At 44.5% G+C, this 27275-nt stretch overlaps 1 protein-coding gene across 1 annotated transcript in view; it reads left to right on the top strand.

The window, feature by feature from the left end:
* LOC147733567 (aminopeptidase Ey-like) overlaps window positions 1-27275 on the top strand; it is a 538593-nt gene that overhangs the window by 333417 nt on the left and 177901 nt on the right. Inside the window, exon 10 of the mRNA XM_086958155.1 lies at window positions 20247-20422. Within this exon, the coding sequence (XP_086814281.1) occupies window positions 20247-20422 (176 nt within the window). The remainder of the gene's footprint in view (window positions 1-20246; window positions 20423-27275) is intronic.

The following is a 27275-nucleotide window of genomic DNA, read 5'->3' as shown; positions in this document are numbered from 1 at the left end:
GTCCTGTTATGAGGAACCCCTACTTGAGAAATCCCACCATCTATATAGAGGGGTACACCACTACTCACGTAATGAACATGCCAGAAAGGTCATCTTTTGCATGAATATATGGATAAACAAATTGGAAGGTGTTGTTATGGATAATGGAGTAGTGTGGTCATCTCCAATATGTTAAAGACTTGAAAAACCTGGCCAGATGGTCATCGGTAAAAGGTAGTCAAATGTGGGATTCTGAAGCAATACTACTGCTGCAGTTAATCAAGGGCTTAATCTTAGTTACCTATATTCTTAGGACTACTGATTACAGTCCTGACTAGAGGAAATTAAGCCTTTTTTTTAAGGAAGTGTACATCGAACATCATTGCAAGACTACCTTGTTTATCTGGATGTTCATTAATAAACCGGTAGGGTAAAAGCCAATGAAATTAAAGATCTGAAATTGTCCAATATTTGGTGTGTAGTTTATCCAATCATTTTAGTTTAATTTGCATTACAATAGCTGGACATTTCTGGGTCACAATATAAATCGAAGATAACCACTATTAGAAATGGGACTCTCTAGTTGGTAGAGGTCTGTACTTTTGTCCAAATAGGGTCCCTTGCTTCTAGTCAGGGTAAGGGGGTACACTTTTAAAATAACCCCTGCTCACCCCCGTGGTAGCTTTGCACAAGCAGACAGGAATAACTCAGAGGCAGTGTGTAAAGCATTTGTGAACACAGATGGTATTACAATAAAAACACTACAAATAGACACCACACGGTTTAGAAAAGTAAGTAATCTTTATCTAAACCAAACAAGACCCAAAATGAAAAAAATCCACAATATAGTAATACAAATATGACTTTCAGATGATAGCAATAGTTCAGTTTAAAGCAAATTGCAGATGCAAAATTTTTCACACAAAGTACCTTGGATGCGTCACGCAAGCAAACAAAATGGGCCCCAGGTAATGTGATGCCTTGGTTCCTTACACTCAAGGAAGGTGATGCGTTGGTTCCTTGCTCCGGGGAAAATGATGCGTTGGTTCCTTACTACTGCTCAGGGAAGGTGATGCGTCGTTTCCTAGCCAGAGAGGAGGTGATGCGTCAGTTTCTTACTGGGTGGGGAAGTGATGCATCAGTTTCTTACTGTGTCCCGCAACGATATGAAAGACTTAGCTCCGCGATGCGATGCGACGATCCTGGACGATGCATGGTTTCCTGCAGCCACACAGCAGGGCTTGCATTAGAATCGTTGCAGTGATCTCGGACTTCAGAGATCATTGCACTCCACGCGGCGAACAGCCGCCGCAGGCGCTGCAATGTTTTCTCTGGAGATGCCTCGGAAACAGGTATGGATGCACCACGCTTGTTGGAATTGCGTTGATGTTCCAGCTCCCAACAGAAAACAGTCTCTAGAAGTACAAAACAACAGCAGGCACCTCTTTACAGGTCAGAACTCCCAGAAAGGAATTCAGGGGAGCTGGTGGTGAAGTCTCTGTGTCCCTGAGACTTCAGAACAGGAGGCACGCTGAGTTTCAGGCTCTTGGAGATCTTCCTCAAGCAGGGGATACAGCAAATAGCAAAGTCCTTTCTCCTTTCCTTGGCAAAAGGAAGCCACTGCAGGCCAACCCCAAACAGTAAACAGCACAGAGGCAGTATTCCTCCTCAGCCTCTTATCCTTGTCAAAGTTTCCTCTTGAGTCCCAGTAGTGATCTAAAGTCCTAGGGTCTGGGCCCCAATATTTATACGACAAAATCCCTTGTTCTCTGGTGGCAGAGAAGCCCTCTGCTTGGTGAAAACCCATTCTGTCCTCTCGGGCGCAGCTTCCTGGCAGGAGGTGGAGACAGCATTGTGGAAATGAGACCAGGCCTATTGAGGTGAAAGGAAATCATCTCCCCCTACTCTAAATGCAGCCCAGGTCTATTCGGCCCAGCCCTGACTTATCAGGCTCTCTGGAGCCACTGCTCTTCCCCAGCCCCTGTCATCCAAAGCCAGACATGCAATATACAAACCTAGCAGAGGCACACTGGATGGCTAAGCAACAAATATCCACTTTCTAAACATGGTAGTTTCAAACACAGAATGTAAAAATCACCCTCACTAAAAGAAGCATTTTAACATCCTGAGTTCAGGCATACTAAACTTTATTTTCTAACCTTGTTCCCAGGGGTAGTTATGTTTATATGATGTTATAAGGGAGAGGAGTCGGCCTAATGGCTAGGGTGGTCGACCTAGGAGCTGGGGAACCAGGTTTGAGTCTCGGCAGGGACGGGCAATGTGTTTCTGGGCAAATCACTTAATCTCCCCGTGCCTAACAAAAATTAATGTGTCCTCATGTATCACAACTGATGCTCGTGTAAAGAGCTCTAATACCCGTTACCTTCGGGACAAGTTCGCGCTACATAAAACTCCATCAAAAAAATAAATACTAAATAAATAAGCAAACTCCTCATTCTATCCTATGGGAAGAGGTAGCCTTCCAATAGTTAAAAGCGAAATTGGTAGTATTTCACAACCAGGACATGACACACACACCAGGGCATGTCCTACCTTTCACATACACTGCACATTGCCCATAGGGGTACCTGGGTCTACCTTAGGGGTGACTAATATGTAAAATAAGGGAAGGGTAGAGCCTGGCAAGTGGGTACACTTGCCAGGTCGACATGGTAGTACTATACTGCACACAGACTTGGCAGGCCTGAGTTATATTTACAGGCTGCTTATGTGGGTGTCACAATCAGTGCTTCAGCCCACTAACATCATTTGATTACAGGCCCTGGGCACACACAGTGCACTGTACTAGGGACTGACTAGTACATCATATCAGCCAATCATGGAAACACCAATCCATGATAATAATTTACAAAGGAAGCACTTGCACTTTGGCACTGAACAGCAGTGGCAAAGTGCCCAAAGCATCAGGACCAGCAAAACAGAGTCCAATACACAGCAAAAACACGGGCGGCAAAGGCAAAAAATGCAGGGGAGACTCACGCCGATGGTGCCAGGACTAACAACCACTATCATGCTAGAGGAAAAAATCTGAATGAGGTACTCACAACGTTTTTTGAGACAACTTTTGTGTAACTCCAAGACATGTGGTGGCAGAAAAGGTCTTAATGTAATTATTACTGTAGTTGTAAATGTATTACACAGTTTGCCCTATGGCTAGTGGGCTTTTGAGTTTATTTTGTACTTTTAGGACGATTGTTATTACAGAGGAAACTCCATTGTCCTACTGTAATTTCATTACAAAGGCCCCATGCAAGCAAGGGAATGCCTTTGCCCATATTTTTGTACCATATTACAGATTCAGGCATGTAGGCCAAAAGACCATGGATAGATGCATATGCTATGCTCCACACAGGAGCCCTAACATAGATAGTACGCTCCCTCAGGTGTGTTTATAAGGAGCACAAAGGCCTCAGGGACATACCTTCTTTAAAAGACATCCTAGGTGATCCCCTGCAGAAGGGAACCCCATCTTTAATTTTCAATACAGTGGTCCCATGTATGCAATGGGACACCTTTACTTGCATGCATATGCCAGATTACAGATGTAGTTAGGCAAACAAAAAGTCTCTGGAGGGGCATGCTCACTGTGTGCCACAAAACAGGCAGTGCACACTTAGTGTTCCCCCTCAGGTGGGCATGTGAGGGAACACAAATCAATCACATTTTGTATAAAGTGTGACTACTCACCTGTTAGGGTCTCAAGGTTCTGAGGGGAGGGAGAGGTGTTTGTTTCAGTCGAAGAGCCAGTTCTTGAGGTCCTTCCTAAAATACAGCAGCAATAGTGATTGCCTGAGGTGCAGAGGCAAAGAGTTCCAGGTCTTCGCAGCGAGTTAGGAGAAGGATCATGCTCCGGCCATAGTATTCCAGATTCATGGGATGGTGGCTAGGGCCAGTTGGGCGGAATGGAAATGTCTGGTGCGAGTGTGGAAGCAGAGGAGGTGGTTGTGGTATGCAGTTCTGGCATTGTGGAGGGCTTTGTAGGCATGTGTGAGGAGCTTGAAGGTAATTGTTTTGTTGATAGGTAGCCAGTGATGGTCTCTCAGGGGGCTGATAGTATGGCGTGGGATGTTCCCTATGAGTCTAGTGGAGGTGTTCTGGATGTTCTGCAGTTTCTTTAGGAGTGTCTGGGTGGTGCTGACTTATAGTGCTTGGCCATAGTCGAATCTGCTGCTGACGAGCACATGGGTGACCGTTTTCCATGACTCGTTGGGATCCATTTGAAAATCTTAGGAAGCAGTCGGAGCGTATGGAAACTGAAGGATGAGACAGCTTTGATTTGGTAGTTCATTGACAGCAAGGAGTCCAGGGTGATACAGAGGTTTTGACCATGGTGAAAAGTTATTTGCTGTTGTGTGCACTGGAGTTGATGCTTTCCTGTGTGGCTGCTTTCTTTGCTGTTCTGATGAGGTGGTGCTATGTAGTGACTGTGGTTTTGAAGGCTGCTTCTACATATTTTCTCCAGCAGGTGCTCCTAGACTCTTGGAGGGTGGGGGAGAACCAGCTGGTTTTCTTAGAGGGCTGCTTGCCTGAGGTTTTCCTGAGGGGAGCCAGCTGTGGAGGTTGCACGTTGAGGTGTTCGTGCATGTGGATAACAGTGGTGGGGTTTCACTGAGGAAGGTGGTAAGCTGGTCTTCAGTGACCTTGTTCCAGCTTCTGCGAGGTTAGCGGTGGGTGTTGTGGCGTACAGTGGGTTTGGTAAAGGAGAAGTGGACAAATTGGTGATCGGTCCAATGTGACTCAGAGGTGTGGCTGATGGTGATGTTGTTGCTTGCAGTGAATATGGGGTTGAGCTTGTGTCCTGCTGAGTGGGTTGAGGCTGTGACCAGTTGTTTGAGCCCGATGGTGATGAAGTTCTCTAATAGGGATGTGTTGTGCTGTGTCGAGGTTGTCCATGTGGAAATTGAGGTCGCCAAGGAGAAAGTAGTTCATTGAGGTGAGAGCATTGTGAGCGATTAAGTCGGCTACAGCTTTGTTGAAGTGGGGGGCGGGGTCTAGGACGTCTTTATATGAGGGTGCCTCAGTGGGTGGTGTTTCGTTTGATCTCAATCTGGAAGTGGAGGTGTTCCATGTCAGGTGAGTGTTTGTCAGAGTTGGTTGAGGCTGAGGGTGTTTTTGTGTATGATGGAGATGTCTCCACCCAGTTGGTTGATGCGGTCCTTATGGATGATTTTGTAGCCATCGGGGGCTGAGGAGGGGTTCATCCAGGTTTCCGTGAAGAAGGCGGCATCAGGTGAGATGGAGTTGAGCAGGTCTCAGATCTCCTTGGCGTGTCATTGGAGGGAGTGGGTGATGAGTAGGATGCAGCTGAGGTGGTTGAGTCTGGTTCTTGAGGGTCGTGTGGTCGGCGTGTATGGTGTGCAGAGGAAGGAGAAGGTGCAGTTGCACAGGTAAATGGGCCTTGGATGTTTTTTGGTGATGTGAGGTGGTAGGCAGTGGAACATTTGGGATTGAGTGTGTTGGGTGCTGGTGTTGTAGAGTTGTAGGGCGCAGGAACCAGGTCCATGGCACTGGGCACAGCCCAGGCGCAGACGGGCGTGCCTATGGTGCACCCCTGGCTAGCCTGCGCAAGACACTCGCTGCGCTACCACGCAGTTGCCGCCATTAAGTAGTGCTGTGGAGGTGGAAGGGCTGGTCTGCTGGGCGGCAGAAGGTGGCAAAAATGGCACTTGTAAGGGGCTGAGGACGCTGGGAGTGAGCAGAGGCGAGGGCGGTTTAGAGGAACTAGAGTGAAAGTGAAGGACAGAAGCCAGAGGCAGCACAAAGAAGTACAGAGACAATGTAATAAAATAAAGGCAGAAAGGCAATGAAATAAAATAAAGGGAAAGAAAGAGCAGCAAAGAAAAGAAAATAGACAAGAGCAGACTGAAGAAGAGTTCACCACTGGGCCACCAGGGATGAGGGGCAGGTGGGGGTATGCTGGTGGAGAAGAGCCTCTCACTGCGAGCCAAGGGCTCAGGAGGGCAGACCACTACAGGGTGGAGTGGTGCAGTGGGGGGGGAAATATACGCTGACAAGGTCAGTGATGTCACTCCTTCACAGTGCAACTGCCGCCATTAGGTAGTGCTGGGGAGGTGGGATGGCTGGTCAGCTGGGAGGTGGAAAAAACTGCGCTTGGAAGGGGTCGGGCCACGGGGAGCGAGCAGGCGGAACCGGTGGGAAAATGAAGAACAGAAGCCAATAAAAAAAAGTCACAAAGGCAATGAAATAAAATAAAGGAAAAGAAAGAGATGCAATAGAACAAAAAGAAAAGAAAATAGATACCAGCAGACCGAAGAAGAGCTCACCACTGGGCCACCAGGGATGAGGTGCAGGCGGGACTCGAACTGCGAGTCAAGGCCTCATGAGTGTAGACCACTACGGGGTGGAGCTGTGCGGTGGGGGAAGCAAATACACACTGACAAGTCAATGAGGTTGCCTCAGGGACACCTCTTCCTTCAAGGCTGGCCTTGACGCTTATTCTTTTTGCAGAAGGAGCCTTCATCTGTATCTCTCATTGCACAGGCCTAATGCAAGCAAGAGACTTACTTTGCTCATACTCGTGTACCATATTGCAGATACAGGTTTGCAGGCAATGGATCCTTGAGAGACATACAAACTGTACACCACACAGGATTGAAGGAATAGATAGCTTACCTATTCTGGTGTGCTCATTGAGGGGGCAGAAAAGGCCTTGGTACATTACTTATTTTAAACCCAGGCTGAGTGAGCCTTTGTAGACACACTGACAATGGATATGGGGCTGCACTCAGTGTCAGTGTAGGTGACCTGTGTTAATCGGCGGGCCATGAATGGCTCCACAAAGGTGGGCTCAATGCTTGATGGAAATGTCTTTCAGGCCCTGATCAGTGGTGACATGGTTACCAATGCAAACTGGGTCTTTGCGTTTTGGTTGTTACTGTCCTCCTATTAATCACAGTGTACATGTTAACTAAATTCATTAATTCAGTATGATCCATGTTGCTATAGGGGCAAGCTGTTGGAACAGCATAAATATAATCTGACGCAGATCCATAGCATGCTGTGGGTATCAGTGCATGTCACCTGCACAGTCAAGGCTCGTCTCCTTGAGAATTGTACAAGAGGATATAGATCATAGATACTCTGAACAACACTGAAAGCATTATGGATCCGTGGTGAGCACCTCATTTCAAGAGTGTATCTTGGGTTTTTGCTTGACAGATAAAAAGCATAAATGCTATCTGAATCCTTAAATAGCAGCCTATCCACTTCCACTGATAGGTTGCAGCCGGCAAGGAAGTCAAAACGGTTCAATTGAACATCAGTAACTGAAGGCAACCTTTACATTGTCCAACTTTGAGACAACATTGCACTTTGTATATGAGTGTTTTGAATAATTCTGTCTCTCAGCAAATGGTGGCAATTACCATGCTAATGCCATTACATCATTAATACCATTGTCGCTCTGCTTGAACAATCTTTCAGATATTGTGCGATGACTTGGAGATAGTATACCTTGTTATGAAAGTAAAATTGTTTGTTTTGAAAATATCGAGCTGCAAAACATACCAGTGCTGTTCATTTTGTTTTTAATTTTTATAATTCTGAATGATAGGCATCAAGTGGAAGGTGTTAATCAGTAGATTCAAGTTATTATTGATAAATCATGATGATTTGTTACGTTGCATTCTAAATAAACAAACTACACATTAATTTATCAAGACATAGAGCACTTTTCTTCGATATGTCAATCGAGAGGAGAAACCTATTCGGATTAAACCTAGCAGTGCTATGAGGGTCAACCGAGCCTGATGCACAGTATGACTTGCCTCAGCCTATTTATTTATCTTTGCAGTTTCACGTAGTAGGATCCTGGTCCTGAGGCATCAGAGCCCTTTACCTAAGCACCAGATTACATTATACATGTTTTGTGTTGCTAATATTAAGCGATATGCCCAGAATCACAGGGTTTTGAGTTGAAGACGGCCATATCTCTTCCCTTACTCGTGAATATTGTCCAAAACAAAATTTCGTGTTCACACCAAATCAAGATAGTGACCTGTCAGGCTAACATTAGTGTTTACTTGCAAATAATTATAAATTAATTATTTAATCGTCTCAGCACGTGGGAACATTATTGACAAAGAAAAAAGACTTGTGTCTCTAAACGACAAACTGATTCTTTTGTGTATCTAGCACCACTAAAAATGTCATTACAGCGGGCAAACCATTATTAAACCAGTGCAGGTAATGCAGAAATAAATCTGTAAAATTATTTTTGAAAATGAATAAATATATTTATTACAATTTGTTGTGTTTAAATATCTATTAAACAGTTAAACGAATAGTTTTGTTTTACAACGCCCATAAAAATATTTTAAAGCGGTTCTCAACAAAAAAAAAAACAATGGAAAACCAAAAATGTTTGGGCCCCACACAGTGGCAATGAACAAAGAAAAAGTGCAGTGGAAGAAAATGAAATAGCTAGAATGGTGGCTCACACACTGACAAAAGATAGTTTCACTTACATCTGAACTGTTTTGTGGTCGAAATAGGTGGAACACTCATCTGCAGTATTTCTACAGACACAGTGCACATCCCTGTCAGAAGAAAAAGGGAATCTGCTTTATGAGCTCTCATACAACACACAAATTATCCTGCTCTGTATTTGACAGTCGGTGCTAGCCAACTAGATTGAATCGGACATTACTTTCACCATTATCCTATAATATTGTTATGCTGCATCTAAAAAAAAAATCGCTTATGCGTTTAATTTGCGCTATACGTAATTACGCAGAGAACAGTGGTGAAGGGGAGGAAGCGCACTGAACAAGAAGAGAAGGAGGAGTGGTTAAGGAGATGGGCCAGGAGAAAAGGGACTAGCAGTGACCACTAGACATCGATTTAAAGCCCACGAATAATTATTGAGGCGTGAAACAGTGAACACTCCTGGGGGCATATTATCAAGGGGGTTTATCTTCGCTTTTTTGGCTTCAAAAGCCAAGAAAGCAGAGATAAAATTATCTCCCTATTACCTAGCTGTCGCTAACACCAGTTAGCGACAGCTAGTAAGAGATAGCGACCATCTTGGGCCCCACTTTGCATGTTAGTGATATTTATCACTAATGATATGCAAAGTGGGCGTGACAAGATGTTAGCGACTGAAAACAGTCGCTAACATTGCTTTCTCCTATTACCAACTTTTGGAGATATTCGCGCTAAGCGCGAATATCTCCAAAAGCTAACACCTGCCCTGAGCAGTTCTTAGCCATGTTATCCAATGGGAGGTGGATAACATGGTTAAGAGCATTAGCTCGGTAATGCATGAATATCGCTGACTTTTCAGCGATATTCATGCATTGCGGCGATTTTTATCGCATTTGCGATAAACCTTGGTAATACCGAGGTTTATTTGCGGTAAAAATCGCCGCAGCGCAGCGGTAAATTTTTGTCTCTAACCAAGCAATAGCGATAATTATCGCTATTGCTTGGTAATATGCCCCCTGGATTTTCTTTGTCAGGCATTGAGCCATTTAGGTAGTGAATTGGGCGCTCTAATTATTATTACATTTTGCGGAGTTACTGCGTAGATCGCTGAGTATTTAGTCGCGTTTTCACTTCTCCCACCACCATAGATTCTCCTATGGGAAATTAGAATGAGCATGTAATCGTTTTAGGCTTCATGTTTTTATGTGATGGATTGTAAAACAACATAACTAAAGCGTTAAGCTGTGTACCCCAAATCGTACATCATGACTTTGCAGATCCCAGGTCAGATATTATTACGCACAGGGGGATATTATCCAAACGTGTGATAATTATTGCAAAATTAGTTTAACGCAACTCTTCACATCGCAGTCCATCGCGGGAAAATAACTCTGTGCCAACGTTGTATTCTCAACACGAGGGTACCATGCAATGGTCTCATGATAATGCAGCAAATGACCGCGTTAAAACCAACGAGACTCCGCAAAAATGCGAAACACAAACGCGAAAAAAGCTGCGATGTCCCAAACGGCAATAGAAAAATCACCGATAACCAGCGACAAGCCTGCAATTCCCACGCGTCATGCGGGAAAATGCACCATAAAAGCAGAGAAAAAAAATGGTGAGATGACAATGTACGAGTACAAACCCACATCGGTGATGTTGAACAAATGTCCATTGTCCCGCATCAAATAGGCATCTCCTCACAAACGGTCACAATGTACATTGGCATGCAGTCTGCATGTAAACTGCAATCATGCAAAAACATACATGGAACACACTGTGAAACCGCATCTCCCCTTCACATTGCAGAGGGACAATCAACACCTCCTGCACACAGACGTGTAATATCTATGACCAATCAAGTATGAAAGCATAGACGAATATAGGGGCAGTAACTCCCCCTTACGTACATGTTGCTCATGTTGTAGGACTTGAGTCACAGGGTGCATCCCTGCATCATGGCTGTACATATTTTACCCCAAAAGAAGCCCTCTTGTCACTTGTAGGTCACAAATGACAGCCGGTATGTAATGATTTGAACACATGTGAAATGCCGAAGAGTGGGATTCTGTACAATCTGTGACACCCAGAATTGGCATTTCGAATATGTGACACCCTAAATAGCCTCTCTGTACAGAGGTGACACACACACACATCTATTATCAAATTATGAAATTGTTAGCACTACATTTTGCACTTACACTTGCATAGTGATGTGCTTCTACAGATGAGTGACATGCACTCAGGGAATATGTCTTGGAATGCATTTATTTGTGAAGAAATTGTCAATGATGGTGGTCAAACGAGCTATTCCTGCTGTGGCTGCAGAGGGGTGTGGTCCACTTGCCTCATCTTCCTCATCATTGTACGGTGCATCTGGCACTTGTATCCATGGGGCACTGGTGCATACATATATGTTGTGCAACACATAACTTGCAACAATCATCTTGCGCACAATGTCTGGGCTGTACAGGAGCCTTCCATCTGTGATGTCCAGGCACCTGACACATGACTTGAACACGCCAAATGTGCATTTCACGATGCCCCTGGTATGTTTGTGGGCCGCATTGTACTGCCTCTGGGCCTGTGTGTTCAGGGCTCGGAGGGGTGTCGTCATCCAACTGCAGAGTGCATATCCTTGATAACCTGTGGCAGTGCAGAGAGACATGAGTCAGAAGTTCGTTCTGCATGATGTGTTGGCTGGCTCACTGGTACATTGGTGTGTGATATGTGTGACTTTGTGATTCCTGTTTGACATGTACTGCTTGTAGCAAATGTGCAGCATCATTGTGTATTACGTAGCCTCACTGCTGCTCCTCCATCCCCCGGGCCTATTTGCAATTGTGCGTAGGGCATCACTTGCACTCCTACGGCACACCATTGTCATGCCTGTCTGCATATGTCCACGAGCCTGACAACGACACAGTGATGTTGTGGGCTGAAGGTGGGCGGCCACATGTGTGTAGGCCTATGGTAAGGATAGGGCGGACACAGATGTAGAGTTCATGGCTGGCTGAACTCGCCATGCAGTTGAGGGTAGATCTTTGGCTTATGCTGTGGTAGTAGAGAAACACAAAACAGTTGGTATGTATGATCACTGACCCTGAGCGGGATTGCGCTCCCTCGTTTATCCCTTCGGCCGAGCCCACACTCCGGGGGCACACACATTAGTTACTTCTTTGACAAGGCCTAAACTTAACCACGCCCAGAGCCCCGGATAGATTAATCACACCCCTATGCTGGACTGTTGTACGTGAGTCTAGTCCGCTTACGCACACAGGGGGGGTGGAGGGGTACAACACAGCTACAAGGTCTAGGCCTACCGCACTGCCTGAGGTGACATGGTTGCCCCCACTGTACACAGCACAATGTAATGTGGTAGGGCCCGGTTCCCTCATGCATAGATAATACCACACGGACACACTTAGATAGTTGGTAGGACTGGCTACGGGCATGTGCGCCCGACCCCTTTTATTGCCAGGGTCACATGTCCAGTGATGCCTCTGCTGGATGGGTGGGGTGAGTTTTAGCCACCCCTCAGGGGCTGGTTGGTGCTGGCAACAATACAACAGTGATCAGACAATCAGAAGTTCAAAGTTCAAACAGCAAGGGTCCTCGTCGATGTCGAAGGTGAATGTCACAGAGTGTTTCGAGGGACAGTGGAAGGTGTCCTTCTAGGGCATGATGCAGAGGGCAGAAGCTGGCAGAAACAGGCAAATGGAGGAGTGGAATGATACAGCCTAATTTTTACCACCAAGTCAGTATCACCTACATGATGATGAAGACAACCCCCAGAGAGTGTCCATGAATGTCGTGGCACAGACTTAGTGGCACTGGAGCTAAAAGGGTATGCAGTCAGCGATGAGGCCTGTATAATGATATAAACTCTGCCATAAATAAATCAGGACTCGGTTCCAAATGTGTGACCTACTTGACCGCATTGTAGGCCGTTGGCAGCGGACAGCAGGGGCACACAGCCACATGTCGTTGGCTTGCGATGCACAGAGTTAGTGGCACTGGAGCTGATAAGGGATGCAGTCTGCGATGAGGCCTGTACAATGATATAAAGTCTGCCATAAATAAATCAAGACTCAGTTCCAAATGTGTGAACTATTCGACCGCAGTGTAGGCCGGAGGCAGCGGTGGAGTACGTCAACGAGTAAGGAGTGCTGGGGGCATGTGTCACGGAAGCCAGCGATGGTCTGAGGAGGCTGCCAAGGTCGCGGGGCTCGGGCTTGGAGCTTGCACCGGCACATGGTGGGCTCTCTTTGACACTCGCCGGTGTCGGCAGGTGAGCAGTGAGTCCTGGGTGCGCAGTGGCGGGCAAGACGGGTTCGGGGACCAGCGGCCCGGGTGCAGCAGGTGCACAGAATCGCAGGCAACACCGCTCACGCCATCTGAGTGAGAGGCGCCGTCCTGGTGACACGTTGGCCATTGCAGAAAAAAACCACACCCAGAGATACGTGCTTTTTATTCACAACCACAACAATAAGCCTATCTTGGACCAGGAGCACAAATTCTTAATATTCCATTTTTTCCATTGAACACAGGTACCTCTTTCCCATTTTCAAAGATTTTGTTTTGCAATCTTTGTTCTAGGAGTGTGTGAAATAAAAAAAAATAGGACTCTTAGACCTCACCTTGAGGCAATCTGTAAAACACCATCCTTGAAGTTAGGTATTGTGATTACTGACTTGGGTGGGTCATCAGGTGAGAGCCTACAAGAGAAGACACTGGCGATCTCTGGACTGTGAAAAAGTTTCTCAAAATACAATCCATTTCTTCAGTCATAGCTCCAGACTGTTATTCCAAAATTCTCACTGGTTGCAAAGGGGCTAATACTTAGTCGTTGAGGTCTGTGACTACTCTTTCTATAATCAATACCCTACTCTCTGCCTCTTGCATGGATCCGTTTATTCTTTTTAAGTTCAACTTGATTGCAAAATTACTAATGTAGTACTCCATGCATCTCTTGTAAACGGTATTGCCTTGATGATAGCCCTAGTAAAGACTTAATGGACTCCATAGCACCTTCTGCCTCCTGACCTGCCTCACCCTTTTGCTATAGAAGGCAAGAATAGGTTGAGTCTATGCATTTAGACTACAGGCTTGAATTTCACATAGTCTTAATCCTTGGCTACATGTGTGAGTTCTTATTGCACACTCATTGTAGCACCTTACCTACTTAAGGTAGTCCCTGCCCTGATTGTAGAACTGAATTAGAGCATCAAGTAGCTGGGTAGAGGAATCCAAGTCCTACTTGCTACAGGAGGTTAAACTTGTTGTCAGAGCAATATTTAAGAAACCCATCAGTCTTCTGCCTAAGTTCCAGGCCAGCAGCGCAAGTCATGATCTCCAGCTCAGCAATGCAATGAAGAGAGGGAGCATCTACATTTTACCTTTGGATCAACACATGCCTACCTGAAGACACATAATGAGAAACTTATGGTTCTTCTGGTTCTTTTGTAGCCTAGACTGAAGAATATTTGCATAACAAGGGATGCAGATATGTCAGTTATCCATCAAGCATGAAAGTCATCTCATAAATGATTTTACACATATTGATCACTTATCTGATCAAGAATGTCCTTCAAAAGGATCATAATTCTAATGCATGTCATTTTAGTCTAGTAAATATTCAATTCCTGTCTATCATTTGAGCACACATAGTGGACAAGTTAATGGTCCTGTTCCATCAAGACAGTGCTCGATCCTTCACTAGAGAATGATCCTCCAGCTCTCAGTGTAAAGAAGCCACACATAAAATCAATCCCCTTCACTTTTGACACCTTCACACAGTCCAGATGTCTACGTTGTGACTTATTTAATTTTTTGGAGCTTGGGTTCCAGCCCCGGGGCAAGCCTGCAAGCTGTAGCTAGAGGGCTGCACAAGTCTGCATACCTTCTCTATGAGGTCCTACTGAAACACATATTAAATGGATGGGTTAGGCCTGGAAAGAAAAATTGCCATTTTACATGCACGTGTTTCTTAAGTTGCCTTCTTTTTTTGATGATGACTTTTAACACACATTTGCTTGCGTGACAGTGCAGGATTAGTTTCTCTCAAACCACACTGCTTACATTTACACTTCTTAAGGACACTATCATGACACCTTGAACGTTTAGTACAAAGCCTAAAAGTCCATTTTGCAAATGTTGTTGTTTGTTATTCATCCATAAGGTGGCTTAGCTATCACAAGAGGATAAAGAATGTCAGCGACACAAAAGCATGGACACTGTTATTATAAATACACACACATTTCCATGTTTAGATGCGAGTAAAACTCTGCTGTCATTTCGAGGTTGCTGTTGTCACAGTCTCTGCTCAACTGATTCCTGTTTACCCTCTGCGAGGAGGGATGTCCAACTTGTGACCAAGGCCGGTACCTGAACACATTCACTCACAGGTAATAGGAGTTAGATCATCCAGTGGGGGATTCTTAGCAGATCATCCGCCCTAGTCAACTAGGTTAGGGAGCGCATAGTAGGAGTACAATATACACAGAATTTATATGCAAGACTATATATACACCTGCTTTAGCACAATGGTGGAATTGTTTATCCTTTTCACTCTTCTCCAACTGCTAATTACTTTTATTTGCTTCTGTCTATTAATCATTGCAGCACATATATTTTATACAAGAATCACAATTGTTTAATAAATATTGAAACCCCCATCGGTGTATTTTAGTAAAGTGAGTTTCTGTTGCAGTAACCCCCCCCCCACACACACACACTTTTTGCCAGAATTCTGATGCACTTTGATTTGATGTTACCTGGGTCCCTGCCAATCAGGTTCCCAGGACCTTTGTTCTTTCCCAAAACAGTACCTTTGTACCCCAACTAGCAGCTCTCTGGCCAAATGTAAGTCCTTTTTGAAAGGTAGCATGGGTACCAAGGGCACTGCAACCAGGGAAGGCCTCTAAGGGCTGCAGCACATATTGTGCCACCCTTAGAGGTCCTGTACCTTAAAATATACCCACTGCCTTTGCAGGCTGCATGTTTTAGTGCAAAGAAAAGTGAAGAGTGCCATGGCACTCTCTGTGGTATAGGTGTAGATAAGACACCCCTCTAGCTAGGTGCACCATACCCCTGGTGAGGGTAAAGTTTCATGAGCACTGTAACCCTACGGCCTCTAAATCCATTCTTAGACTTTGTAAGTACAGCAAAGCCATAAAAGACTAAATGGTCTGGGAGCATTACAAACTCTACAGCACCATAATGGCTTAACTGAATTCTGGGAATGTTGCTAGCACACTTCTCAGCATAATAAACCCACACTAATGCCAGTGTGGGATGTATTATACAATCACTCAGAGGGCATCCTAAAGATGCCCTCTGAAAAATGACCAGCCCCTTGTGGGTTCCCTGACTGGGAAACACCAGCCTGCCACCACAAGACATATTTCTGGGCCCTTGGGTGGGGGGGTAGGGTGTTTTGCTCCTTGGGCCCAGAAACAAAGCATTTACTGGATGGAGGAGGTCAGCCCTCCCCCGGGTCAGGAAGAGCCATCCGTGGCAAGGGAGTTTCAAAGGCCTTGCGGCCTTTGGAGCGTGACCCCCAGTTTCTCCAGCTACCTGGAGTAGGCCCCTTTCCTGTTTCACCTCCTTTTAGGTGGAAATACAAGCGGGAACAATTAGAGCAGCCCAGAAGGTGCGCCCACCTCTGCCAACCCCATCCCTCAGGTGAGGGAGGTGAGGTAAAGCCCACTCTTCAGTGCCCGTCATCTTCCAGATCACAAGCACTCTCCAATCAGGATAAAGGATTGTGCCCTCTCCCTCACGTGGGGTGAGCACACCAAGGGTGTTGTCCGCCTAAGGGTAGTAGCTCATTAGTTATTACCTTGAGGCCTCCAAAACTCCCCTAACTACCATAATTAGGAGGCAGCCCTGAACCCAGAAGGCAGATTCCCGCAACCTATGAAGAAGAAGGACAAAAGAAGACGCACAGCAGAGGAGACTGCAGAGAAGAATTGACTTGGCCCCATCCCTACTGGCCAGTCTGCAGTTTCTAGAGATCCTGCACCAAAATGTGCCTTGTTCTGCAGTCAGTGACCTTCAGAATCCCCGGGAGGACTGGCTGACTTCAACAAAGACCAGATCTTCTCTAAACAGCAGCCCTTTTCAAAAGAATCTCCAAAGAAAGACTCTGAGCCTGCTGAAGACAAAGAAACCAATGCCTGGAACTACCAATGCACTGGTCACCCACGGCCCAAGTTTGATTGGCCCATCAGTCCCAGCAAGGTCCCCAAGTGCTCCAAAGTCCGACTCCCCGACGTCGCCTGCAGCCTCTGCCTGGAGACCCCTCCTACTGCGAGTGGGCTGGTCAGATGAAATATGACCTCAAAAGGCACCCCAGCATCCACTGCCCTGCGCCCTGGAGAAGAGGACCTGGGGTGCACCTATATCCCCCGGCCCTCCAACTTACCTGTCCAGTAGGCCTGGGTGATAAATCCCATTCTGTTCATGTAATTTGCGTAATTTGTGTAATTTCGCGTTCCGCGGAGTACGCGAAATTGCCCAAAATTTTGAGTTAAGCGACTTCGCGAAATTTTTTGCTTGTTTGCATTCTCAAATGCGTGTTCGTGAGATATTTCCCCTCTAGCACGCAAACAGTGATTGCGAACAGCAAAAAAGCATCGCGAACAAGCAATTCCACGTGTTCGCTGACTTTCTACGTTTTCGCAAAGATTTTTTACCGTTTCGCGGACATTTGCGTAATGCGATTTCGCAAATGCCGCCCACCCCTACTGTCCAGCTGTTAGTTCCTCCCAGAAGACTTCCTGGACTGATCCTGCAGCTAAAAACTAAACCGGCAATCCCCATTCAAAACAACATGGCGCCAAACACGGATCCAGCACCCTGCACCCGACTGCCACTGTGGGTGCACCATGTGTGCTAACTTGGATCCCCCATTGTCCTGAGCTTAACCCTAGAAGCTTTGCTCCCTCAACCCTGCGGCTTGCCCGAGAGCAGCCACCAAGCGATGGCCCCCTAGCCACATAGGCTAACATTGGGCCATAGCACTCCTCACCCAGCCACCCTAGTGACGCTGAGGGTGTGTTTGAGTGCATCCTTCACCCTGGGGTAACCCTTGTTCTAGCCCCAGAAAGTCAACCCTCAAGACCGTTTACTTACCTACAAATCAATAACCTAGTTGCATTGATGTTTTTCCTCTAAAAAACTGTGTTGAGGGTGTTTGTATGGAAATATACAAAACTGTGTTTTCATGAACACTGTTTTACTTATATTTATCCAGGAAATGCCCCAGTGTGGTATCTATGCATATCACACCGAGTAGATAAAGTATTGTGCAAAGTAACTCAAAAGTAATCTCAAGTAATCTAAAAGTAATTTCAACTGTATTTAAAGATTCTACAAATCTGTAACAAAGTCATTTTCATTCAGCTTGCTTGTATTGTTCAACCTGCCTTGAAAAGTACTATTTTACTTACCTGTGCCAAGTCCTGCTTGCTTCTAAAAATAAAATACAACCAAGAAATATTTGTACTACAAACAATTCATCTGAGTTCAGTCTTAGAGTGTGACATAATTTCTTGCCTGATAAAGCATTACTGTTTGCCCACACTACCACAAATAGAGAGTAAGGTGCTATCTACATTTGCCATTGTAAGCCTTTGAGGATCCACTGGACTCTGCGCAAACTCTACCTTACTTTGGTATAGTATATATAGAGACAGCTTCCTACATATATTTCATGTGTATCTCTCTGGGTATGCACAAATGGCTGAGCGAAAAGGTTCTAGATATCTTACCATGATTTCTTGCGGAGACAGGGTGGTCATGTTCTGAGGTTGCCCAAACCATTTGAATACCTTACTAGGGTTAGGGGTACTTATGGTGGTACTGTGAGCTGGTGGAACAATAGGTCGGCATATCCTGAAGGGGTGCATAGAGTCTGGCACAATCTCAGTGTTTATGTTGTCCCACAAACAAACAGTTCCTACTGAAAAAGTGGAACCGGTACGACACACATTTGCTGCTGTGGAAAAGCTGCAAGTGGTTTAAACCTGAATTAACAGTCCAGGGGCAATGCCCCTTGATTGCATCAATTTGTATTTTTGTCCTAGTCCTCTGGAGGTCTTTGGAGCCAAAAGTGCCCGGTTTTTCAGAATGTTAGTAGGAGTACACTTTAACACAACTAAGAGTCCCAGGACCTCAGGAACAGCCCTTAGTGGTCTAGACTCACTCTACAAAAAGACGAAAGCAGAGTTCAAGGCAAATCCTGTTGTAAATGAGCTCTTCTGGAAAGGGATTCTTACATCTTGTTGTGGCTGTTTAAAAATCAGTTAGCCTGCAAAAATGGATACTCCAAGTCCTTGATCTTCTCTACAACCCTTCTTAATCTCTATCTTGAACCCCTCTTTACGATCCTTAAGAACTGTCTGCTCCTCTTCCATCTGTATGCTGATGATACCCATATCTAAATGAAGGTCATATTCCCAGAAGACAATACCCTTCTATTCAATTCCTTGACCAAAATTCAAACATGCATGTCAAAGCACCAACTCAAACTAAACCATGGGATAAAAAGTTCCTTCTTATATCACTGAAAAAAGCAAATCCTTCAACCAAAGGCTGGATGGATCTGCTCCTCATTGTGTAGGGTAGTCCCTCTATTGCTCAGAATGCTTAGTCACTTGGATTCATTCTTAAAAGCCATCTCAACCTACAGAATCATATTACAGCCACTGCCAAGAGTGCCCACTTCCAGCTAAATATATTACTGGGAATCAAGCATCTCAGCCCAGAACAAGGCCTAAAATTAATTGTGCAGGCTTTAGTTCTTTCCAGACTTAACTACGGGATCCCACTCCTCTCAGGCATTCCAAGAATCCACCTTGGTCTGCTCAGAGCATTTCTACATGCTTCAGCCACTTTGTGACAGGTTGGTTGCATGAAATTTGACCACTTCACTACTATCCTGCTAACCCTCCAATAGCTTTCTATAGAGAAGAGAGCCCAATTTAAAACTGCTTGCACCTCTTAAAAAGCAAAGCACACATCTACGTCCACGTATTTAACTGAGAATCTGAACGTATTGGTCACTAAAAGGGAGTTAAGAAATGTGCAATCCCTTCTCCTTGATCCTCCTACATTCAATTAAGTGATTCATGAATCAGTCATTCTCCATCAGCGCCACAAGAATTAGGAACTCCCTTCCATTGACCCTCTGCTTAACCACGTCATGCTACCTTCAAAATAGATCTCAATGTTTTTCTCTTCGCAAGACATTTAGGTTAAATACATCTTGCCTACGCTTGCTCTCATTTAATACTTGAATATGTCTGTTATCACAAAGTTTCCTGTGCACCAACTGTACAATTTATATCACACTTTTTTTGGTTGTTCAATCCTCCTAGGTTGCAGCCCTAGTGTATCCTTGATGTGATTCTTGGTAATGGTTCTTCTGTAAAGTGCTCTGAAGACCCTGATCCAAATTTGCGCTATATAAAATCACAAAAAAGAAATAAATAAATGCCACTTATTCAAGCCTGTTGTTCTCTGTGTAGCATACAGCTGCCATATTTTACAATCTTTTGGTACCACATGCTTTAACTTGCTTAGTTAATAGGGACTCATATCATTTGTCTTATTCTCCATATTGTTGAACCTAGCACTTACCCGGTGTATTTCTAAACATATACATACAATTTACTAGCTTCCCCACTGATCATTGTGTATAGTCATTTTGTCTTTACTGCATATATCTACATTTTCCAAAATAAATACCCAAACTCTGGGTGTTTGTACTTCTCTCCACTTGTTTTCTGCAGGCTGTGGCTAACCAGACAGCTGTGAAGCTACCCAAGAGTGTCAAAAGCATCATGGACACGTGGACTCTCCAGATGGGCTTCCCAGTCATAACAGTGAACACCACCACTGGACTGATCACACAGAAACATTTTCTACTTGATTCTGAATCGAAAGTAAACCGCCCCTCAGCGTTCAAGTATGTATGTCCAACAATTTAGATTTACATCGCTTTTCCTGTGTTGTTCTCTAAATCATGTGTACTGAAGCTGATCTGAAGATTTGTGGAACATCACTAGTTGCTGGTGTGAAAATCTATGTCACTTTCACTTTCCCTCGTGAAGATTGAGTATGCTTAGATAATCTTCTGACTTCATGTAGTCCAAAACCTGGTGAATAAAGAATACAATTGCTCTTGTAAATTTGGTAAGATACGGACACATCCTAACTTGCTTGAATGTTATTGGGCCCGATTCACAGAACTAACTTAAGACAAAATCCTAAACTTACTACCATTTACTCATTTTGTATTCACAGAAGTCACCTACTCATGATGAGTGAGTGGCTTCTGTGAATACCAAGATGAGTAAGTGCACTTACTCATTTTGGTATTCACAGAAGGCACTTACTCATCAGTGAGTAAGTGCCTTCTGTGAATACCAAAATGAGTAAGTGCCTTCTGTGAATACCAAAATGGTAGTAAGTTTAGGATTTTGTCTTGAGTTTGTTCTGTGAATCGGGCCCATTGTTTTCTGACACAGTCCTGAGCATAAGCAACAAGAAAAGAGAGCATCTTGATTGTGTTTTACCACTGTATGTAATGCCCTATTGTTGACTTCTACATGTTGGATGTGCAGTCTGCCAGAGGAGCAGTTGCCCCCTCCAAACCCCGTACCCATATGGCACCCAAATGACCCAACCAAACAAGAGATTCCTGCATGCTTGGATCAATTTGGTGAAAGTGTTTCCCCTGAAGGTGTGGGAGAACTTTTGTCAAAACCGTAATGCAGCCCGCCATGTCATTGCAGCCAGGTGGCATTTATAGTAGTATTTTAGAAACAAATACTTTAAATGGGGGAAGGTTGTTTCTGATTAGAAAACAAAGGCCCTTACATGATGAGCATTTTCTTTCTATGCATGAGGACCACTGATCATTTTTCGTGCCCCGTTTTGCCATGCCATGTATGGCAGTCCCGGCAAGGAGGGAGAATCTTTGAAAAGGCAGCCGTGCGCTATATAGCCCGTTATATGGAACTGGATAGGTTAGTTTTTGATGGCAGATCAACGGAGCATCTATCGTCAAACAAGTATCTGTTCCCCCTCTTCTAAATGAGGAGAGGGAGACCTGCTAGTTTGCTGTGATCGGGGTCCTGGAAATGAACAGTGGGGCCTCCACTCCACCAAAGTTTACATCTGGATACTAGTGCCCCAAGGCTTTGACCTTAGAGACTTTATATATAAGATTCTGCGGAGTCTGTAACATAATTGTGGCATAGAATCCTCAGTCTGCAAAGACAGTGAGGGGAAAAGGCCAGTCATTCAATCTGTGAATATAAAATGCTTCTTCTGTAAACGAGGAAGAGGCCATTGTGGAGGTATAACCAATGTATGGCCCTAGAGAAGGGCTATGAATTGTGAGTGTTAATTTACATGTCCGTAGATTGCTGGTGAGAGGGAGGATTACAAAGACATTGAAAGGAAGTAGTTTCCATCGATGCTGCTTTCCCAGGCTCTGGTTCAGATTTCAGCAAATGAGACTTGCGAAAGGGTGCAGAGAGAGAGCACATAAGGAATAGGGATTCCTTACATTAGGTCCAGTAGTTAGGAAAATCACTGCTGGTACATTCATATACACGGGCGGTTCCTCCATGTGGGCAGAGGAGCGTTGACCCACTGCTTTCTCACAGTGCCAGAACACCCATCCTCAATATCTCCATTAACTCAGCCACATTCACTGAAACATGGTAACATGCCACTGTCATGTCCCTGCTCAGGAAACCATCCACTGACCAAGACATGCTTTCCAACTGCAGACACATTACCTCCTTCCATACCTGGCAAAGGTCTAAGAGAAACGAATCAACTGACTCCTTAACAACCACCTAAATAATCACCAGCTACTTGATGCACACCGTCCGGATTCTGTTCCAACCACAGTATAGAAAGAGCACTCATATCCACCACAGATGACATCAGCATGGTCCTTGACAGAGGAGAAACAGCAGCCCTCATTTTCCTTGATATCTCTGCAGCATTTGAGAGGGTCTCACACCCCATCCTCATTAGGTTCCTGTACAAAAGTGGCATCCAAAGACCTGCTCTTTACTGAATCTTCTCTTTTCTGATGAATAAAACACAAGTGGTAAGCCTGGCACCTTATTACTCAGGTCTATAGAAACCTTAAACTCATGTGCAGAGTGCCTCAAGGCTCATAGCTCAACTCCACTAGAAAAATTGTCATTCATGCCCAGTCACCAGCAGTTTGGTCCGTGGGAAAACCCTCTACTCTAGGACCACCAATCAATGCACTAGAAGACTACAAACTACCAAGAATTTGGTAGCCAGACTCATCTTCAACTTCCCACACAGATTTCACATCATACCACACTTCAGGGAACTACGCTGACTCTTGATAGACAAATGTGCTCAATTTAAACTCCTCACACATACATTCAAGGCACTACACAACTCAGGTACCACTTTGGTGAACGGTTGCATCTCCTTCCGCTAACCACCCAAACATCTGCAATCTGCTGGACTCTGGCTCACACACATCCCACACATACACAAACCCAGATCAGGAGGACAGGCATTCTCTTACTTTGCTTCTAAAGTGTGCCATGACCTCCCACGCCACATCAGAGCCTCCACCTCTCTTCTTGAATTCCACAGGAGGCTGAAAACCTGTTTTTTAATTAGTCAACCTACTATGGGCAGCTCTAGGCACACACACCTGCTCAGCTCCGGGATACTTTCACAAGTGATAGTGTGCTTTACAGTACACAAAGCATAATTAACATGTGAGTACAACTGATAATGTGATGTGATGCTTGGGAGTTTGTTATTGTCCCTGGCATACTGAAGGTAATTATTGTCTTACAGAGACACTCAATATAAAAGACTGGTGCTGGCATATGTGTGGCAATTCTTAGCATGAATGGAACCTGTGACAAAATACTGCCACTGGAACTTTGGTGTAATTCTTGGCATATATGGCACAAATGGTAATAGAGTGGTGCTGGCATATTAGAGGTAGTTCATGGCATATATGGCTCCTTTGTAAAACTAATGTCATACTTGAGGAAATTTGTGACATGTGGACACTAGTGGCACAATGCTGATACTAGCACACTGGAGATAGTTCTTGTCATGAAGGTGGACAACCTGGCATATGGGAGGGTATCAACAATGACAGAATGCTGCCCGTGACACATGGAGGCAATTTTTGGCATAAGGGTCATCTATGGTATGGGGAGGGCATAAAGTTGATGTCACTTTTTTTATGTAAGAGGGCACCCATAGAAAATGGGGGGCACCATGTCAAAATGCTGTCTCAGGCACAATGGAGGTAATATTGTACAAATGGGAGAACCATAGACCACTTTCAAAAACATTCAACCCCATGATCCAAATTGGTTGCACTTGGAGTACATTTGGGTTGACACACATTGAAATTGTTTTGACAGTATCCATATCCTTGATTAAAGACCTGCAAATGCACAGTTTTTTTGGAAAGGAATAAAACACAATTGAAATACAACCTTAGCTTCTAATTTTATTTCAAAGTTAGAAGTCTAACATATCACAATCATTCAAGATTAATTGAGCAAACAGCTTCCTAACTGATGAAGAGAAAAGTGGGGCAAGGCTGAATTCTTCCAAGCAGTAGGGCAGATCATACCTAACTTTATCTCTGTTAACGGTGAGCTAACAAAAAATCTGGCCTCAGAGTCACTTACAACCCATGATAAGCCTCATTTATGCCAAACTGGCAGATGAAAGACTAGAAGTAAAACCAACTGTCCTTGTCAAAGATCTTTTCATCTGCAGGATTTGCAATACTAAGGAATAGCTTGTCGTAGCCAGGCACATCCCAATATGAAACCAGTAAAATCATCTGATTAGACATATTTAGTCCCCAAATAAATGTGTTTTGGTCTAGATATATCAGAAGAGTGGTAGAAAAAGCATGGTAATGGTGACTGAAACTGATGACAGAAATAAGAAGACACAGGCCCTCTATCCTCACCAAGGTGAGAGGTCATACCATGATCCCTGTAATAATCAGAATCATTGTGATAGAATTATATAAGTGATACCCATGAAAGCGTGAGAGGAACATAGCACTGAACACCTCATGTAATTCCAAGCATTATTCCATATACTGTCTTTTGAGTACCTGTATTACTGGGAACAAGGCATTATATGGATAATGATGATATAATCACTGTGAGAAACTGAATTATTATTTGGGGTGGATGGTAGTCCACCAGAAGTAATAATGTCACTATTGTTCTTAAGTCCTGTAACATTTTCAGTTATTTGAACCTAAACTCAATCCCAGGTAGCTATGGCATACAGCAGACGGGCATAATTTAAGAAAATGTGTAAAGCATTCACAAGTATCAAAACAAGTATAAAATAAAAAACACACCACATTAAAACTCTCACTATAATTTAATGTCACCAAAATGACAAAAATCCAATAAGGGAAACCAGCTATGAATTTTGTAAACTTTTAAATGAAAATAGCATCAAAAATCACAAAGCACCAATCTTAGGCAACCTGTTAGACCATGACAAAATTAAGGTTTAAGGCAAACCGCAATAGAGTGCGAGTTGGGTAGATGGTTTGGAATCATCCTGGTCGAAACGTTATCTTCAAACTGTTTTTAAGCATGTATAGTCCGCAGCAGGGTAAGGCTGCAAGAGGAAGCTGAAGACCAGTTTGTCAATGATAGTTTGACCTAGGACGAGGTCTTAGTGAAAGCAAGGAAAGCTTCAAGCAGGAAAAGTCCAGAGTTCATGCCCAGGAAATCTTTAATGTCCATCAGATGCTGCTCGGTTGTCAGTCTGGTGAAGATTTTTATCATTATACTTAGGGCTTTATTGTGACATTGACAGTGTGGCAGCGGGCTGCCACAACAGTGTCCTGCTGCCACACCACCAAAGCCGTATTGCAACCAGTTGCTGGATTCTGAGAGGAATCAAGGTTGGGCGGTCATGCAGCAGCTGGCCCACAGTGGTGTAGTACTAAGGCTCATAAATGATCCTCAGCATGACATTGCAATGGGAACACCATTGCATGTTCCTGCAGGGCATGGAATGTCAAGTCTATTCTCTGCAAGAAATGGAGGTGCATGAAGGAAGGAGGGCACACCATATGCCCACCTGCATGCATCCTCTGGCACAGAGGCACCAAGGAGCCCTGCAGGCCCCCATTGCTTCCTCACCACAACACTTTTCATGGCAGGCTCAAAGCCATGAAAACTGTGAGGAAACATCTAATATGCTGTGGTACCACCAACATATGTGGTGCCTCAGCCTGCTGCAAGATCGCCATGATACATGATGGCAGCTGTGGTGTCATGGCAATCCGACCAACCAACTTGTTATAGGGCGGTCGGACCACTAGTGCAACGGTAGCTGCACCACCACAATGGGTTTGGCAGTCCATCGTATCACCATACTAAAAATAAGGGTTTGGCTCTATTCTGAAAGTTGGATTTCCTCAGTGGGGCAAAGCTCCGGGCTGTAGCCAATAAGGGATTGATGTCATCAGATGCTGGTCGGAGTAAAGCCTGCTGAATTGGATTTGCTGCTGTGTCAAATAAGCGAGAGCTATAGCAGCTACTTACGATGCACTCTCTGCCGATCAGCTGACAGGTTGGTGCTGCTCCATTGACCGTTCCCAAGGCAAAAAGTTAGCAAAACACTTTTAAACCCCAGGTTTTTTGGTTCAGGCAGGATGAGTACACTCTGAGAACAATCTGACACCAAACAAGGATCCTTCAGGTATATTAGTTGGGTTCAGGACTCACTCTAGCCAAAGTTACCAGCAGTATCCTTGGTACAGGACAGGTCCTGTTAGAACCAGTGTCGATGAAAATGGGCTTCTTGTAGCTTATGTGTCCCTGTAACTTAACAGAAGGTCAGCCAGTTAACCTTTAAAGTCCACTTCTTTGTCCAAGGTACAAGTGCCAGCAAGTCCACTCTTTCAGATCTCCTCACAGGTCTCAATAGCAGGTCCTTCTTCTGTCTTCCACAGGTCCGGTAGTGATCTGACGTGGGTGGCCAGTGGTGCCACATTTATGCATGGTACTAGCCTGTAGGTGGTGGTGACTCCTAGTCCTTCCCGAACTAATAGAAAAAAACTTCCCATAGGTAACTCTACCCATTTTTGCAACAGTTTCTGTGTGGCATACTGCAAACATTACCACAGTGCAGAACATTTTGCATCTTGTGGAGAGCTCCTGTGCCCACCCTAGAAATGAGGCCAGGGAAATGAGCAACTCCTCCTCATTGGTCACTCAAAACTGGTTCTGGGGGCAGCTCCTCTCCCACTGATATTGGTGCCTAGCTAATTAGAGAGAAAAGGGATGGGGCGGGTTTAGGTATTAGCTACATTATCCAATGACAGGATACGTCTCTTTTGAGCTTATTAACTTCTTGGGCACTGACTAAATGGTCATCAGGGTAACTTAATAAAAATATTTAGTACAAATCCGACATTACCAATGCATTGGGCTTGTGATAAATATCGGAAAACGTACATGAATTAACTTTTTATCAGGTACCTAGGCAACGATAACTTTACTAACTTTAATAATGTACCACCCGGCTTTCCTATGGAACAGCTAATCTGGCTGCAGTAAAAATAGCTTTTAGGGCCCTATCACTTTAAACAAAATGCCAAATTAAACTTCTATGTGCTACTTTTAAATACCATGAACTGTGATTTATATGCATTTACAGCCTACTCAGTTGTGACTTATTAATAGTTCAAAAGGAGGGGTTGGGCCTGTCAAAAGAGGTAATTCTAATATGTCAAC

The sequence above is a fragment of the Lissotriton vulgaris genome, chromosome 2_1 (assembly GCF_964263255.1).
Source record: "Lissotriton vulgaris chromosome 2_1, aLisVul1.2, whole genome shotgun sequence".
In the NCBI taxonomy this organism is placed as follows: domain Eukaryota; kingdom Metazoa; phylum Chordata; class Amphibia; order Caudata; family Salamandridae; genus Lissotriton; species Lissotriton vulgaris.
The sequence above is the reverse complement of the archived record's forward strand: the minus strand, read 5'-3'. Positions and strand labels throughout refer to the sequence as shown.